The sequence below is a fragment of the Melanotaenia boesemani genome, chromosome 6 (assembly GCF_017639745.1).
Source record: "Melanotaenia boesemani isolate fMelBoe1 chromosome 6, fMelBoe1.pri, whole genome shotgun sequence".
Classification (NCBI taxonomy): Eukaryota; Metazoa; Chordata; class Actinopteri; order Atheriniformes; family Melanotaeniidae; genus Melanotaenia; species Melanotaenia boesemani.
In genome coordinates, this window is record NC_055687.1 from 38168286 (window position 1) to 38185453 (window position 17168).

General features: G+C 43.4%; 1 protein-coding gene across 2 annotated transcripts in view; it reads right to left on the reverse strand.

Annotated features, from left to right (window-relative positions):
* Nucleotides 1-16107, reverse strand: part of taf2 (TAF2 RNA polymerase II, TATA box binding protein (TBP)-associated factor) — a 49591-nt gene extending 33484 nt beyond the window's left edge. For both annotated transcript variants that reach the window (XM_041988150.1, XM_041988149.1), the window contains exons 1-9: nucleotides 15647-16107; nucleotides 15452-15506; nucleotides 11633-11793; nucleotides 9985-10103; nucleotides 9697-9838; nucleotides 9375-9606; nucleotides 5248-5432; nucleotides 2602-2715; nucleotides 641-740 (exon numbers count right to left, since the gene is read on the reverse strand). In XM_041988150.1, coding sequence (XP_041844084.1) covers nucleotides 641-740; nucleotides 2602-2715; nucleotides 5248-5432; nucleotides 9375-9606; nucleotides 9697-9838; nucleotides 9985-10103; nucleotides 11633-11793; nucleotides 15452-15506; nucleotides 15647-15696 — 1158 coding nt within the window. In that variant the 5' untranslated portion in view covers nucleotides 15697-16107. The remainder of the gene's footprint in view (nucleotides 1-640; nucleotides 741-2601; nucleotides 2716-5247; nucleotides 5433-9374; nucleotides 9607-9696; nucleotides 9839-9984; nucleotides 10104-11632; nucleotides 11794-15451; nucleotides 15507-15646) is intronic.
* Nucleotides 16108-17168: the final 1061 nt, after the last annotated feature.

Below are 17168 nucleotides of genomic sequence, written 5' to 3' on the forward strand. Positions count from 1 at the left end.
CTTTTTACACCATGCTGAACATCACCCTGGAACTACTTTTTACACCATGCTGAACACCACCCTGGAACTACTTTTTACACCATGCTGAACACCACCCTGGAACTACTTTTTACACCATGCTGAACATCACTCTGGAACTACTTTTTACACCGTGCTGAACATCGCCCTGGAACTACTTTTTACACTGTGCCGAACATCGCCCTGGAACTACTTTTTACACCGTGCCGAACATCGCCCTGGAACTACTTTTTACACCGTGCCGAACATCGCCCTGGAACTACTTTTTACACCGTGCCGAACATCGCCCTGGAACTACTTTTTACACCGTGCCGAACATCGCCCTGGAACTACTTTTTACATCGTACCGAACATCACCCTGGAACTACTTTTTACATCGTACCGAACATCACCCTGGAACTACGTCTCCGTTTCATCATCTGATGTGTTGTTGATCTTCCACTGGGAGTAAAATATCAGCTAATTTACTAACAGACATGAAACACTTTACAGGCACGAATCAGCAGCAGGAAAACTGTAATTTTCTTACAAGGAAGAAAGAAAAAAGAAAAGTGTTTTTCTGTTGTTCCAACCTCCAGTTTCCTGGAGGAGGATTTCTCATCAGGTAAAGTGAAGCAGCTACCTCTCTGATCCAGTGCCGGTACTCATTGACTCCAAAGGTCTTCTTCAGGTAGAGGCCATAGATGTAGCCGGAGATGCCCTTGAGCACCCACTCATCAGCCCTGCATGATGAAAGACATCTCAGAGTTTAACCAGGCTGCCAAATGTGTTCTCAGGTCCAACCCAGTCCAACATTAGTCTGAATAAATTACATCTGTAAACAAAGAAAGTTAACTTCTCTTAGAGCTTTCTTTAGTACCGTCTCCTGCGTCAGTTACATGCGTAATTTGGTCGGTTTTCAGGGAGCTTAGCTATCCATTATTTGACACAGAAGACGAGGCAATACCACCAGAAACTGCAGGGCAGTGCTGAGCAGAATAGCTGATGTGCCACCAGCAAAACAAACAAACCAGAGAAGAAGAGGAACAGCAAGGGAACAAAAAAGCAGAAGAATGAAGACGAGGACAACAACTGTAGAAATTGCACGATCTTCTGAAGAAAGGATATGTGAGTGTTTAGGGTGTGTTGGCTGTTTGGAAACAACGTTATCCTAGCACATTACAGCCGCTAACCGGTGTCTGAACCTGACGTCAGCTCGCGGGAGTGAACTCTGAACCCAGCACTGCCCCCTAGTGGAGGAACTGACTTAACTACCATGGCAACAACAAAGATGCATGGAAGTATGAGGACGGCGACAAATGACAGCGTTTGAAACAGACATCACTAGTTACGTACGTAAGGGAGCAGAAATGGGCCTTAAGAGAGAAGGATTCTCTTTTAGAATTTCTATTAAAATTTTACTTTGACTTGTAAATGTTTAAATGGTTTGGCTCCTCCCCATCTGTCTGAGCTTCTGCACCATCACCGTCCTTGTAGAGCTCTGAGGTCAGAAGACAAAATGCTGTTAATTGTCCCTAGGACTCGACTCGGAGAGTCATGAGTGGAGCTGTTTTCATCTTTTTATGCATTGTTATTTTACCTGTGCAGCGCTTTGGGTACCTCTTGGTACATGAGAGTGCTATATAAATAAAGATTGATTTGATTTGATTTAAGACAGCGTAGTTTTCGCCCTGATTCAGGAACTGTGGACCAGCTCTACACTTTCAGCACGGTCCTGGAGGATCCATGGGAGTTCACCCAACCAGTCCACATGTCCTTTGTGGACTTGGAGGCATTACACCATGTCCTTTAGGTAGACCTGTGGGGAGTGTTTTGGGATTATCATTGTCTGTACAGAAGAAAAAAAAACTCAAATTATTGAAATAAGAAGACAGATGAAAATCTTTGAGCCACACTGTCAATACTGGAGGTCACCATCATGGGGGGTGGGGTGGAGCTGGGGGTACACAGCATTTGGACTCCGAAGTAGTAAAGATGTCAATCTACCGGCCACATTGTATTTCTGAGGCATCAACCCCCCAAAACGCTTCCAATTGGTTTGTCATTGTGCAACAGGTAGGAAAAATAAAATCATACAGATGCCGGTAGTTGTGGACAAAGACAGAAAGTCTTTACCTCGGACCTGTGCATTCATGCTCTTGTTCACATTCGCGCCTCGTTCAAGTCAATATTACAACTAGCACAAGCGACACGTTACCTCGTGTCAACGCGAGTGGCCTATGTGCCACAGCACAGCATCTTCACCAACCACATGTGGTGTTTATTGTGATGTCAGAGAGGACGAGAGGCAGGGATGAAGGAGGAAGTCCGCAGTCTCACGCACAGCAGCCACACTGCTGAAGTTGCTCAACAGTCCCTCAACCATCCATCACACCAGCAAACCTCTGTCTCCTGGTCCAGGTCTGCTGCAAATCTCTCACCAGCTGCTGTGTATAAAGAGCTCTGAGGGATAAACGTGCTGGCCTGTTGGAAGTGGTCCACGGGCGACACAGTTTTGATCCATGACACCTCATCCCATCAATTAATGCTGCGAACTAACTGGCTGTGTGAGTCACAAACAGCAGGAAATGGTTCAAGTCTCACCAGGACATCCTGGAGATGAAGCAGCCAAAGAACTGCTGAGCCAAAGCCTGAGCCAGACAGCGGCGAGTCTGGGGGGTCTGGTCTATGATCATAGGACTGTGGAGCAGGTTGGTACTGAAACACAGAGACAACGGGTGACGTTTCAGACTAAAGATCAATACATCACGAAAACAATCTGCATCAATGCAAACAGTTATCACTGAGGGATGTAAAACAGCTGGGTCGCTGTGGAAAACGTAAATACAAACAGAACCCCATCAAGCCAGATTTTATTCCCAGTAGAAGATAAAAACATCTCAGAGGATGAAACGGAGACGTTTGATCATGAGATTAAAATATGAGCTGAAAGTGAATCTGATGCAGCAACACGTCTGGAAAAGTTTGGAACAACAAAAGGCTGGAAAAGTACCTGGTACAAACCAGAAACACCTGGAGGAGCATTGGACAACTAACCAGGTTATCTGGCAACAAGTCAGTAACATGACTGGGTATAAAAGGAGCATTTCAGAGAGGCAGAGTCTCTCAGATGGAAAGATGGACAGAGCTTCACCAATCATGATTCTCTACTAGAAACAACTGCATGGGCTCAGGAAGACTTCCAGAAACTAATCACTGTGTTTACATGGAGCACTTCTGATCCAACTGAACATCCAATTAGAGGACCATGTCTGAGTTTAAACCTTCACCTCTAGGCTTACGTATTGGCTGAAAACAAACCAAAACTGCACCCATCTGTATATAGCACTGTATGTGTATAGAAAGGCCCAACCAGAGACAGGAGTTGAGAATTAGCTCTGGATACAAACCGTCTGCATGCCATCGGCTACAACAGGGATATTCAACTAAAATTTAAAGAGGTCCAGTTAGAGAAAAATCTTTGGAGCAAAGATCTGTGAGATCACAATCTCTCTCTCTCTCTCTCTCTCTCTCTATATATATATATATATATATATATATATATATATATATATATATATATATATATATATATATATATATATATATATATATATATATATATATATATATATATATATATATATATATGTGTGTGTGTGTGTGTGTGTGTGTGTGTATTTTTAAATACATTGCGAAATTGATTTGTGCCTCACGAATAAGGTTTTTTGAGGGGCTGCGTGATGAGTCCTCCAATATTCTTTTCTACTCTTTATTTTCTATATTTTACACATCTCCTATTTATTCGCAGGCATTGTCACTGTTGCTCTGTCAAGTGAAGTTGAGCATGCATGTGTGTAGGAGTGTGCATGTGTGTAGGACTGTGCATGTGTGTAGGAGTGTGCATGTGTGTAGGAGTGTGCATGTGGGTAGGACTGTGCATGTGGGTAGGACTGTGCATGTGTGTAGGAGCGTGCATGGGGGTAGGAGCGTGCATGTGGGTAGGAGCGTGCATGTGGGTAGGAGTGTGCATGTGTGTAGGAGTGTGCATGTGGGTAGGACTGTGCATGTGTGTAGGAGTATGCATGTGTGTAGGAGTGTGCATGTGGGTAGGACTGTGCATGTGGGTAGGACTGTGCATGTGTGTAGGAGCGTGCATGGGGGTAGGAGCGTGCATGTGGGTAGGAGCGTGCATGTGGGTAGGAGCGTGCATGTGGGTAGGAGCATGCACGTACATCTTAGAAGACGAGTGAAGTCTTGAAAACTTCAGCTGGTTATACTGCAGGTACATTGTGATGGCGATCAGAAACTGTGACCTGACTCTTATAGTCTGGACTCTTCTAACATAACATCCCATATTGTGGACACCTGTGAGAGAATCCGGAGGCTTCGTAACAGGAGCAGGACCAGTCCAAATAAGCAGCTACACTCAAGCCCAAAAGCCCACAACTGACCATATTTGCAAGAGACCTAACAGAAAAGCAGCTCTGCTGCAGTCGTCTGTATCCCTGCTCTGTCTGATCCAGCTGCAGTTTACCGCCGTGCCGGGAGCCTCACACACTGATTGGCTGAGTGCATCACGTGGGATGGCTTAGCTCACGTGTGTTTCCTGACCACTACTGTAAAGACTGTAAAAGCTGAACCAGTTAAAATAAAAGCACCCCATCAGATTTTATATTTTAACTCCGGGTCCATATGGGACAAGTTCTGAGTCTGGATCTGGACTGAGGTTGTTAGTGACCTCTGAGCTAAAGACTTTTGTGACTATGTACAAATGATTCAAATAAATAAATAAAAATGTGTCCATGTACACATGTCAGCCGGGATCTCTGATCAGATGGATTTCAGTCTGACAGATGAAATATTTGCCTGTAATTGTAGCTACTGCCTGCTGCAGTCCAGACCTTTCACCAACAGAAACATCTAAAGCTTCATGAAAGCAAAAATCCAGCAACCAAGGTCCAGGACTGTAGAGCCGTTTCATAATACTGCAAACTGTAGATGGAGAGATCTTCAAACACTTTACAATTTTATGTTAAGGAACATTTTTTTCCATCGTCCCACAATATTTAGACCCAGTTTGTCTCAGACTGGTGAACCTCTGATATGTTGTTTATGTTCTACTGGGAATAAATGAGATTTGGAGATCATTGTTTTCTGTTTTTTTTACATTTTACACAGTCTTAACATGTCCTGGGTAGGTTAAACTTCACGTCTGTGTAGCGGAGCAGAAAACATGACATTGCCTACCTGAAAATGCTCATGGAAGCGTAGGAGGAGACCTGAACGTAAGCCTCGTCAACAAACACAGTTTTGAAACAGGAGTAAGGATAGCGGCATGTCAGGATCTCCTCGTAGAACTCAAAGATCTCATGCAGGAAGGACATGGAGTGTTTGAGCAGAGGGAGCAGCTGCGGCAGGCAGAAATGGGTCACCTGAGGAGGACATGGGTTGCATTCAGGGCCCAGTGAATCTCAGACATCACTTCACTAAAATGGATAAGTATAAACTTATTTTCACTAATGAAAAGACAAAGACCTGAGGCTAAATCTGCCACCTGATGTCTGGAGACACCTACTGGTCAGTAGAAGAATTACAGACTGAGTTGCAGTCAAAACCAATTTCTAATCAATAAGAGAATTATCATCAGCCACAGGTTGTAGAACAGACCAAATACTTCATGTAGACAACATTTTTTCTTTACAGAATGTTGGACTTCCATAATTTGAATGTGAATTCATTAACATTATTAGAATAAATATAATGATTAAAATAAATATGAATGATTTGGAAGAAACTTTTCACGAAAACCTATGCTAAATTATGTGAGGTTTTAAAAAAAGAAACAGCAGGAAACGCTGCGGGACTCCCAGGTTCATCAACATGCACCTGAATGTGCAAATATCCCTGCCTGGACCCATCAGGCTGTCCACGTGTAATGAAACGCACCCAAAGGACTGCCGCACACTGAGCATGCTCAGATAGCTTCGTTGTGTAAAGAACGTGAGAGCTTGTCCATGCTCCTGTTAGTGTGGACGGATGAAGATCTAAGTTTTATTTACCGTGTGAAGCTGTTCGGAGTTGTCTGTTCACACAAAATGCTAATGCTAATGCTAATGGCGAGGTGAACCGCCTGGCCTTGTAGGGTGAACACAACAATCTCTCTCTGAACGTGGAGAAGATGAAGGGGATGGTTGTGGACTTCAGGACACCACGCCCCCAGCATGCAGCTCTGACCATCAATGGTGCTACGGTGGTTGTACACGTCACAGACGACCTCTCCTGGACCATCACCACGCAGATGTTACCAGACCTTTGGAAAAAGACTACTTATTCATTTCTGATAAATATCTACCATAGTATATTTGTTATTTTTGAAGAACCACATTTTTATTTCTATTTTTAGGTTTTAAAATAAAGAAAGCAACCTAGCAACCTGAAGCCTTTTTCTCTGGTTAGCTTCACTGGTTAGTGGTTTTCTTCTGGCTCCACAGCTGTTCGGTCCCTTGAGTTCCTTCACACTGTTCATGTGGAAATGTTCTAACTTTCACTATTAAACATGGTCCTGAGTTCTACTGCTGTTTTTCTTCCATCTGGTTCCACCAAACGTTTAAGTGTTCACCGATCACCATCATTCAGGATGTTTTTCTGACCTCTTTTCTTCCTGGAAGACGATGGTTCCCTCCATCCCTCCAGTTTAATAATGGTTGGACAGTTCTGAACCCAGTTCTAGTAGTTTCTGCTTCTTCTTAGATGTTTTCTCTGCTTGATGCCGACGATCTGACCCTTCTGGAACAGACTAACATCTTCTCCACGACCATGGATGTGTCTTTCCTCATGGTTGTTTAGACATGAGAAGCTGCTCGTTGCATCAGTTGAGGTTAAATAACTAGTTGCAGCTGGAAGATGATCACCCTGCGGTTAGCTCAGACCTGTTAGCTTAGTTAAATCCAGGTAGACACTTTTTTTTTGGCCAATTAGTGTATTTTATTTAGTTTGTCAGGCGCACGGCATCTAGAGACATGACCCCACTTAAAAACACGCCATCATGTAAATAAGATAAAAACATCAGGCTGCGTAGTTTTCATAATAAAATAGACTAAATATAAACCTGATCTAGAGGAAATTAAATCTTATTACTGTTGCAATCTGGTGCAAAATAAAAAAAAACTGATTAATAAAAAATATAATAATAACAGAACATAGAAAATATAGAAAAATAACTCCATAATAATAGAAAATAAAATGATCTTTGTGGGTTGGGGAGCTCGCTAATATAACAGTAAGAAAACAATGTTTTTTAAAAAAAAAAAAGCTTCTGAGGGCAGGTCCCTCCTTCAAAATAAAAACATTATATTTGATTTTATTACACTGAATAAGTAAGGGATAATGCCCGTTGAGGTGTGCATTATCAGAAATTAATGCAGGACGCAGAGGCATGAACCTGCGTCCTCCATTCATTTATGATAATGGACACCTCAAAGGCCATTATCCCGCTTATACCATGCTCACGAAAAAATAAATAAAGGTTAAATCAATTATTATTACGTTAATGTTGTTAAAGTTATTCACAAAAAGTGGCTGAGTGGACTAGATCAACGTTATGTTAGGTGACACACACATTTCAGAGAGCGGGTGCAGCTTTTACAGCTGGTGTGTGTCCAGAGGATGATTCAACATTTTGTTTCAGTCAAAGTCCCCAGATTGTTTCCTACATCGTTTTTATTGCAAGAAATGTTATTCATCATTCACTCTGATCATAAAAGTGTATCAACAAGTAAGTTTATCCTAAATGTTTTTTGTAATGTTATCCCTCATTCACTCTGTGTCAAGTATGTAAGTAAGGTCATCAAGACAGAAAGACAGATGGAGACATATTTAAAATTAAATGTAACATTGCTGTTGATCGTGACATTTCATAAAGATACTGGGATGTCCATAGTAGTGTTTGAAGGACAGAGATTTAACATCTGACTCTGACCGCTGCTGGTTTAACGTTTGTGGACTCTGACCGCTGCTGGTTTAACGTTTGTGGACCCTGACCGCTGCTGGTTTAACGTTTGTGGACTCTGACCGCTGCTGGTTTAACGTTTGTGGACCCTGACCGCTGCTGGTTTAACGTTTGTGGACCCTGACCGCTGCTGGTTTAACGTTTGTGGACTCTGACCGCTGCTGGTTTAACGTTTGTGGACTCTGACCGCTGCTGGTTTACCGTCTGTGGACCCTGACCGCTGCTGGTTTAACGTTTGTGGACCCTGACCGCTGCTGGTTTAACGTTTGTGGACCCTGACCGCTGCTGGTTTAACTTTTGTGGACTCTGACCGCTGCTGGTTTAACGTTTGTGGACTCTGACCGCTGCTGGTTTAACTTTTGTGGACTCTGACCGCTGCTGGTTTAACGTTTGTGGACCCTGACCGCTGCTGGTTTAACGTTTGTGGACCCTGACCGCTGCTGGTTTAACGTTTGTGGACTCTGACCGTTGCTGGTTTAATGTTTGTGGACCCTGACTGCTGCTGGTTTAACGTTTGTGGACCCTGACTGCTGCTGGTTTAACGTTTGTGGACCCTTACCGTTGCTGGTTTAACGTTTGTAGACTCTGACCGCTCCTGGTTTAACGTTTGTGGACCCTGACCGCTGCTGGTTTAACGTTTGTGGACTCTGACCGTTGCTGGTTTAACGTCTGTGGACCCTGACCGTTGCTGGTTTAACGTTTGTGGACCCTGACCGCTGCTGGTTTAACGTTTGTGGACTCTGACCGCTGCTGGTTTAACGTTTGTGGACTCTGACCGCTGCTGGTTTAACGTATGTGGACTCTGACCGCTGCTGGTTTAACGTTTGTGGACCCTGACCGCTGCTGGTTTAACGTTTGTGGACCCTGACCGCTGCTGGTTTAACGTTTGTGGACTCTGACCGCTGCTGGTTTAACGTTTGTGGACCCTGACCGCTGCTGGTTTAACGTTTGTGGACTCTGACCGCTGCTGGTTTAACGTTTGTGGACTCTGACCGCTGCTGGTTTAACGTTTGTGGACTCTGACCGCTGCTGGTTTAACGTTTGTGGACTCTGACCGCTGCTGGTTTAACGTTTGTGGACTCTGACCGCTGCTGGTTTAACGTTTGTGGACTCTGACCGCTGCTGGTTTAACGTTTGTGGACTCTGACCGCTGCTGGTTTAACGTTTGTGGACTCTGACCGCTGCTGGTTTAACGTTTGTGGACTCTGACCGCTGCTGGTTTAACGTTTGTGGACTCTGACCGCTGCTGGTTTAAACTAGAACAACAACACGACGGCTTTGTTTTACTTCTATCTGAACCTACAAGTTTTCAGGCTAGAGGGAAAGTTTTATTTCAGTTCTATGCAGTCAGTTCGTCTCAACAAACCTCGTGCATGTAGGGGTCCACCAGGATTTCAAAGGGGCCCACAGCCAGGGAGATGTTGGGAGCTGCGGTAGGGATGGGAAGGACGTAGTGGAACGTCTTCTTCCTCATGTCATGGGTGTAGACGGTCTCCACCAGGTCCCCACAGGACACTGCTATCATGGACGCATCTACGGTGAACTCCAGCTTCCAGGTGCACAGCTCAGAGTAGGAGTCCACGCAGGGGAACCAGAACCTGGGGAGGACAGATATGGAAGTGATGCAGCCTGCTCTGGTTCAGGTTTCTGGCATCCACTGTGGACATGGAGGCATTATTAATCAGGACCTGGTAGAGTTCTGGTATCCAAAGGAGAAGACATGGGCTCCTCTCTCTGCCATGCTGCCCTCCACATCAGGAACTACAAAGTGGAGACCTCCTTTAGGCTGGTCAAGAGAAAACTCGATGTACACCTTCAACACTTTCATTTCTGCAGGCCAAACAGAGAGAAGACAGAAAATCTGATCCACAGTTCACTCTTCATGTGTCTGTGTTCTGAACCAGCTGCAGACACCAGGATAAAGACAAAGTCCATTACAGCACTCCTAACGGGACAGATTTCTGCCTGCATCTCACCGTCTCCTTGTTTCCAGAGTTCAGATGGGACTTTGATGACGAGCTCTCCATTTCCAGCATCGGGGTCCACGGCGCTCACCGCTGCCGTGTAGGCGCTGGAGAAATAGTTCAAGTTCCTCCTGTTCAGACAAAATGATCAAACCATGAGCCACAAGTTCCGCTTATCCGGAGTCGGGTCGCAGGGGCAGCTGCCTAAGCAGGGAAACCCAGACTTCCTTCTCCCCGGCTACATTCACCAGCTCATCCACAGGGATCCCGAGGCGTTCCCAGGCCAGCCTAAGAGATGTAGTCCGTCCAGCGTGTCCTGGGTCTTCCTAGGGGCCTCTTACCGGTGGGACGTGCCCGGAACACCTCACCAGGGAGGCGTCCAGGAGGCATCCTGACCAGATGCCCGAGCCACCTCATCTGGCTCCTCTCGATGTGGAGGAGCAGCGACTCTACTCTGAGCCCCTCCCTGATCACCGAGCTTCTCACCCTATCGCTAAGGGAGAGCCCGACCACCCTGCGGGGGAAACTCATTTCGGCCGATTGTATTTGCGATCTTGTTCTTTAGGTCACAACCCACAGCAGCTGGGTAAAGTGAAGGGAGATAACCCTAAAACTAGCTGCTGCATCACCCAGGAAGAATTGCCTTTCCTCCACCTCCCAACCTCGGTGTGGAAGCAGAAAGTTTAGCAGCTGTTTCTGTCTGAGCTTTTACTGATAGTTGAGGCGACAGACCAGAGCAGCACAGTTACTAAACCCTCAGAAATGTTGTTTCGGGGGCAAAAAGACAAGATGAAAGACAAGGAAAACAACTGGTTTGGTTGTTGCTGAATGCTCTGCCTAACTTGAGGCTATGTCCACACAGCACTGAAGCCGGTTCAGTGTGAAAACGGTGGCGAAAACTAGGAGAAAGGCTTCACCATCCCCACAAAACTGCTGTAGTACATACTACCAGACTGTGGGGGGCGCTATGGTGATTAAAGAGTAACACTCCAGAGCTAGAACCAGACGTAGTTCATGTACAGATAATGACGTATCTGCTCCCACTGCTGATGGTACAGCAGCACTGTGGTGTACCAGCTGTGCATTTCGGTGCTAAAGCTGCACACGAGCCAGGACTGTCTGCAGCAGCACCATAACACAGCTGGTCACCGACGCCATGATTGTTGTGTTTGCCGTGCGTTTATCACACTGACGTCATACCCTCTGGTGGCTACGCTGTCCTCACAGGACCACAGACGGTGGAGGTCTCAGACCGATCCACCTTGGTAACTGGTTTCAGACATGTTTCATGGAGGCTCATCCCTGGTTTTGTGGGGATGAGAGGGTGGATTGCTAAAATACTTTTGTGGTTTTACTGCAATTCGGCATCGTAGGGACGGCCCCCCAAACAGTATGTAAGCTGCCACACCAGAGACAACAGCACTTCGGACCATTTGTATACTAATGCCACCCCCCTCTCCATCTCGGTCACTCATCACATCATCTATCTGCTGCTAGGAGGGATTTGTGAACTCAGATTTAGTCTTAACCTACAACATTTCATGCTGGTACAATTTTGGCCTTTTATGGAGCTTCAATATATTTTCTTTACTGAAGACCAACAGTTAAAAGCTATAAAACAAATAAAATCAAATGTAATTTCGAGCACACATATGCTTACTGCTTGGATTCGCTGTGGCACACCTCCAGGGTGGGGTCATTGTAGATGAAGGGGGCTTCAAGTTCGTTGACTCTGACCCTGTAGATGCGGCACTGTTTGCTGTTTAGTTTGATCCTGTTCAGATTGACCACTGTGGGGAAAATGGTCAGCTCAACATAGCCCTGCAGGAGGGATCACAGAGGAAGTTAGTAAATACCTATTTCAACAGTGAACAGGAGAAACTTTAACTCTTAAAACTTCACAAAACAGTCGGAGTCCCAAGCTCTCTCTATCTAACATCATCGGAGTCTCAGCCAAGAATTGAGAGAACGATGAGATGAGAAAAGGTTTGGTCACTGTTGGTCTGTGTGTTATTTCTACAAAGTTCTGTTAGTAATAAATTCTGCTTTCTTCTTCTGGTCGACCTTTATGCTGCTAAATCTATTCATACATTCATTTTACATAATTTTACCTCCCAGTCTGACAGCTGCTACACACTGGTTTATACTGGGATTAAAAGCTGCTACAGACTGGTTTATACTGGGATTAAAAGCTGCTACACACTGGTTTATACTGGGATTAAAAGCTGCTACAGACTGGTTTATACTGGGATTAAAAGCTGCTACAGACTGGTTTATACTGGGATTAAAAGCTGCTACAGACTGGTTTATACTGGGATTAAAAGCTGCTACAGACTGGTTTATACTGGGATTAAAAGCTGCTACACACTGGTTTATACTGGGATTAAAAGCTGCTACACACTGGTTTATACTGGGATTAAAAGCTGCTACAGACTGGTTTATACTGGGATTAAAAGCTGCTACAGACTGGTTTATACTGGGATTAAAAGCTGCTACAGACTGGTTTATACTGGGATTAAAAGCTGCTACAGACTGGTTTATACTGGGATTAAAAACTGCTACAGACTGGTTTATACTGGGATTAAAAGCTGCTACAGACTGGTTTATACTGGGATTAAAAGCTGCTACAGACTGGTTTATATTGGGATCAAAAGCTGCTACACACTGGTTTATACTGGGATGAAAAGCTGCTACAGACTGGTTTATACTGGGATTAAAAGCTGCTACAGACTGGTTTATACTGGGATTAAAAGCTGCTACAGACTGGTTTATACTGGGATTAAAAGCTGCTACAGACTGGTTTATACTGGGATTAGGAGCTGCTACAGACTGGTTTATACTGGGATTAAAAGCTGCTACAGACTGGTTTATACTGGGATTAAAAGCTGCTACAGACTGGTTTATACTGGGATTAAAAGCTGCTACAGACTGGTTTATACTGGGATTAAAAGCTGCTACAGACTGGTTTATACTGGGATTAAAAGCTGCTACAGACTGGTTTATACTGGGATTAAAAGCTGCTACACACTGGTTTATACTGGGATTAAAAGCTGCTACAGACTGGTTTATACTGGGATTAAAAGCTGCTACAGACTGGTTTATACTGGGATTAGGAGCTGCTACAGACTGGTTTATACTGGGATTAAAAGCTGCTACACACTGGTTTATACTGGGATTAAAAGCTGTTACACACTGGTTTATACTGGGATTAAAAGCTTCTACACACTGGTTTATACTGGGATGAAAAGCTGCTACAGACTGGTTTATACTGGGATTAAAAGCTGCTACACACTGGTTTATACTGGGATTAAAAGCTGCTACAGACTGGTTTATACTGGGATGAAAAGCTGCTACAGACTGGTTTATACTGGGATTAAAAGCTGCTACACACTGGTTTATACTGGGATTAAAAGCTGTTACAGACTGGTTTATACTGGGATTAAAAGCTGCTACACACTGGTTTATACTGGGATTAAAAGCTGCTACAGACTGGTTTATACTGGGATTAAAAGCTGCTACAGACTGGTTTATACTGGGATTAAAAGCTGCTACAGACTGGTTTATACTGGGATTAGGAGCTGCTACAGACTGGTTTATACTGGGATTAAAAGCTGCTACAGACTGGTTTATACTGGGATTAAAAGCTGCTACAGACTGGTTTATACTGGGATTAAAAGCTGCTACAGACTGGTTTATACTGGGATTAAAAGCTGCTACAGACTGGTTTATACTGGGATTAAAAGCTGCTACAGACTGGTTTATACTGGGATTAAAAGCTGCTACACACTGGTTTATACTGGGATTAAAAGCTGCTACAGACTGGTTTATACTGGGATTAAAAGCTGCTACAGACTGGTTTATACTGGGATTAGGAGCTGCTACAGACTGGTTTATACTGGGATTAAAAGCTGCTACACACTGGTTTATACTGGGATTAAAAGCTGTTACACACTGGTTTATACTGGGATTAAAAGCTTCTACACACTGGTTTATACTGGGATGAAAAGCTGCTACAGACTGGTTTATACTGGGATTAAAAGCTGCTACACACTGGTTTATACTGGGATTAAAAGCTGCTACAGACTGGTTTATACTGGGATCAAAAGCTGCTACAGACTGGTTTATATTGGGATCAAAAGCTGCTACACACTGGTTTATACTGGGATGAAAAGCTGCTACAGACTGGTTTATACTGGGATTAAAAGCTGCTACACACTGGTTTATACTGGGATTAAAAGCTGCTACAGACTGGTTTATACTGGGATTAAAAGCTGCTACAGACTGGTTTATTATGGGATTAAAAGCTGCTACAGACTGGTTTATACTGGGATTAAAAGCTGCTACACACTGGTTTATACTGGGATTAAACGCTGTTACAGACTGGTTTATACTGGGATTAAAAGCTGCTACAGACTGGTTTATACTGGGATTAAAAGCTGCTACAGACTGGTTTATACTGGGATTAAAAGCTGTTACAGACTGGTTTATACTGGGATTAAAAGCTGCTACAGACTGGTTTATACTGGGATTAAAAGCTGCTACAGACTGGTTTATACTGGGATTAAAAGCTGCTACAGACTGGTTTATACTGGGATTAAAAGCTGCTACAGACTGGTTTATACTGGGATTAAAAGCTGCTACAGACTGGTTTATACTGGGATTAAAAGCTGCTACACACTGGTTTATACTTGGATTAAAAGCTGCTACACACTGGTTTATACTGGGATTAAAAGCTGCTACACACTGGTATATACTGGGATTAAAAGCTGTTACAGACTGGTTTATACTGGGATTAAAAGCTGTTACATACTGGTTTATACTGGGATTAAAAGCTGCTACAGACTGGTTTATACTGGGATTAAAAGCTGCTACAGACTGGTTTATACTGGGATTAAAAGCTGCTACACACTGGTTTATACTGGGATTAAAAGCTGCTACAGACTGGTTTATACTGGGATTAAAAGCTGCTACAGACTGGTTTATACTGGGATTAAAAGCTGCTACACACTGGTTTATACTGGGATTAAAAGCTGCTACAGACTGGTTTATACTGGGATTAAAAGCTGCTACACACTGGTTTATATTGGGATTAAAAGCTGCTACAGACTGGTTTATACTGGGATTAAAAGCTGCTACAGACTGGTTTATATTGGGATTAAAAACTGCTACAGACTGGTTTATACTGGGATTAAAAGGTGCTACAGACTGGTTTATACTGGGATTAAAAGCTGTTACACTGGTTTATAATGGGATTAAAAGCACAGATGTATAACAGGGTCCAACACATCCAGAAGATGGCTTCTCTAAATGATTTCTTTTAATTAAACTTTATGGAGGGCACATCTGTGTGTAAAACATCTGGCACGTTTTATTAGAGCAGCTCTTTCAGACTGAAAGAGTAAAATGTGGACATGGGTGAAGGAAGAAGAGATAATGATGTAACCTGGTGTGGAACCAGTGATGAGACCTGTTTACTCACAATGACAGATTTCCTTTGGAAGTTGATGTTGTTGATGCACACCACCTGATGGGTCGTAAAACCCGACAGAAAACAGGATTATTGGGAAAAAACAGGAAGCATAATTTCTTTGTAACGGTACCGTTGAACATAAATCTAACGTTAATCCGTTCATTCATTCCATGCTGATGATGAAATCATATACAATATACTTATAATTTAAAGGGTCGAGGACTCTCAAATCCTTTATCCTTCTTCCTGTTCATGTCTGCAGCTGGTTGTGTCCTGACCGGAGCTCCAGCCTCTCATGGATCTGCTCCTTCAACCCGGTCCTTCTGCTTTGCTATCTCCGCACTCAGAAACTTCAACCAGACTATAACTCGTCCTCTAATACACTGTCCTGCAAACCAAACGCGCTTTATTAAACGGTGCGATGAAGTCTGGAGCCGACTGAAGCGCCCGCTGCGTCCTACCAGCTGCGGGTTTGATTTATTTCCCTCCGGACACACAAACCGCAGCCCGTGTTTTCACTGGAGGACGTAACAAACCCATTAAAGCAACAGTTGGTAACAGGTCGATTTAATTACAGCTACACTTTCCACGGTCCACAACACCGAGACAAATCCACACCGCTTACAGCTCCGCCGCTGGACGAGCTTCCGCCATTTTCTTTATAACCTTTGACCTCCCGCGTAAACACAACACGGATCTTCGTCAAACCAACGGGAAAAATTTAATAACGGCGTTTTAATATGACACGTATGTTAAAGCAATTACACTTTCAACGTTTTATAAGAAAAAATCGATTTATTTAAAAAGAAAATAGTTCTTATTTTACAACGTCACAGCTTTAGGGGCGGAGTCTGCTGCCTCCAGGAAGAGCGCGAGCTTTTTTTTTCATTAACTTTATTTACTGGCAACAGAGACGTTACAGCAATAACATTTAAACATTTAAATATACCGAAAACAAAGTTAGAAGGACCAAAACGATTACACAAATCAACAAAACACACACACACACACACACACACACACGCACACACACTTATATACTAAGTGAGGTATCTAAGCATAGCATTTGTATCGTACACACTTAAGTTTTTACCATATAAGGTTCTCTGTCCCACAGACTGAATTGACACAAGAACATGCATTCCATGCAAATGAGCATCCTATAGGCAAACTCTATGATTGGAGGACACAGGACTGAGGAATTTTCTTTGTTTAAACCCTATATAAGACAGAAGGACACATCAAGTCTTTAGGTCTTCGTTCTGGCTTTGGGACCTCCAGATTTTGCTGCAGAAATCTGTTTTGATGTCTGAACTTTTGTAATAAACTTCTTTTTATTATTCAAGTCAGCGTCCAGAGACGTTTTTGCCTGAAAGACAATTTTTCCACATCTCATGATCAAGATACATCATAAGGGTTTTCATTAAGTTTACAGTCCTGTACAAAATTAAGCAATTGCATGACATTTTTCTTCTTCATAAATTGAGGTGATTTGAAGAAAAAACATAGTTCTTTATGGAAAACATTACAAATTGGTTTTGTTTTCAAATATTTAGTTTTGTGGATGAAAAATTTCCCAAGTAATAACAACACATTGAAAGCAAGATCATGCAAACTGTCCGTCACAATTGCACCAAATAAACCTGTGTTTTTATCCAAATTAGACAGCGAATTTAGAAAAGCACCAGAAAAGGAAGTCTTCCCAGAAACCATTCACAATTATACA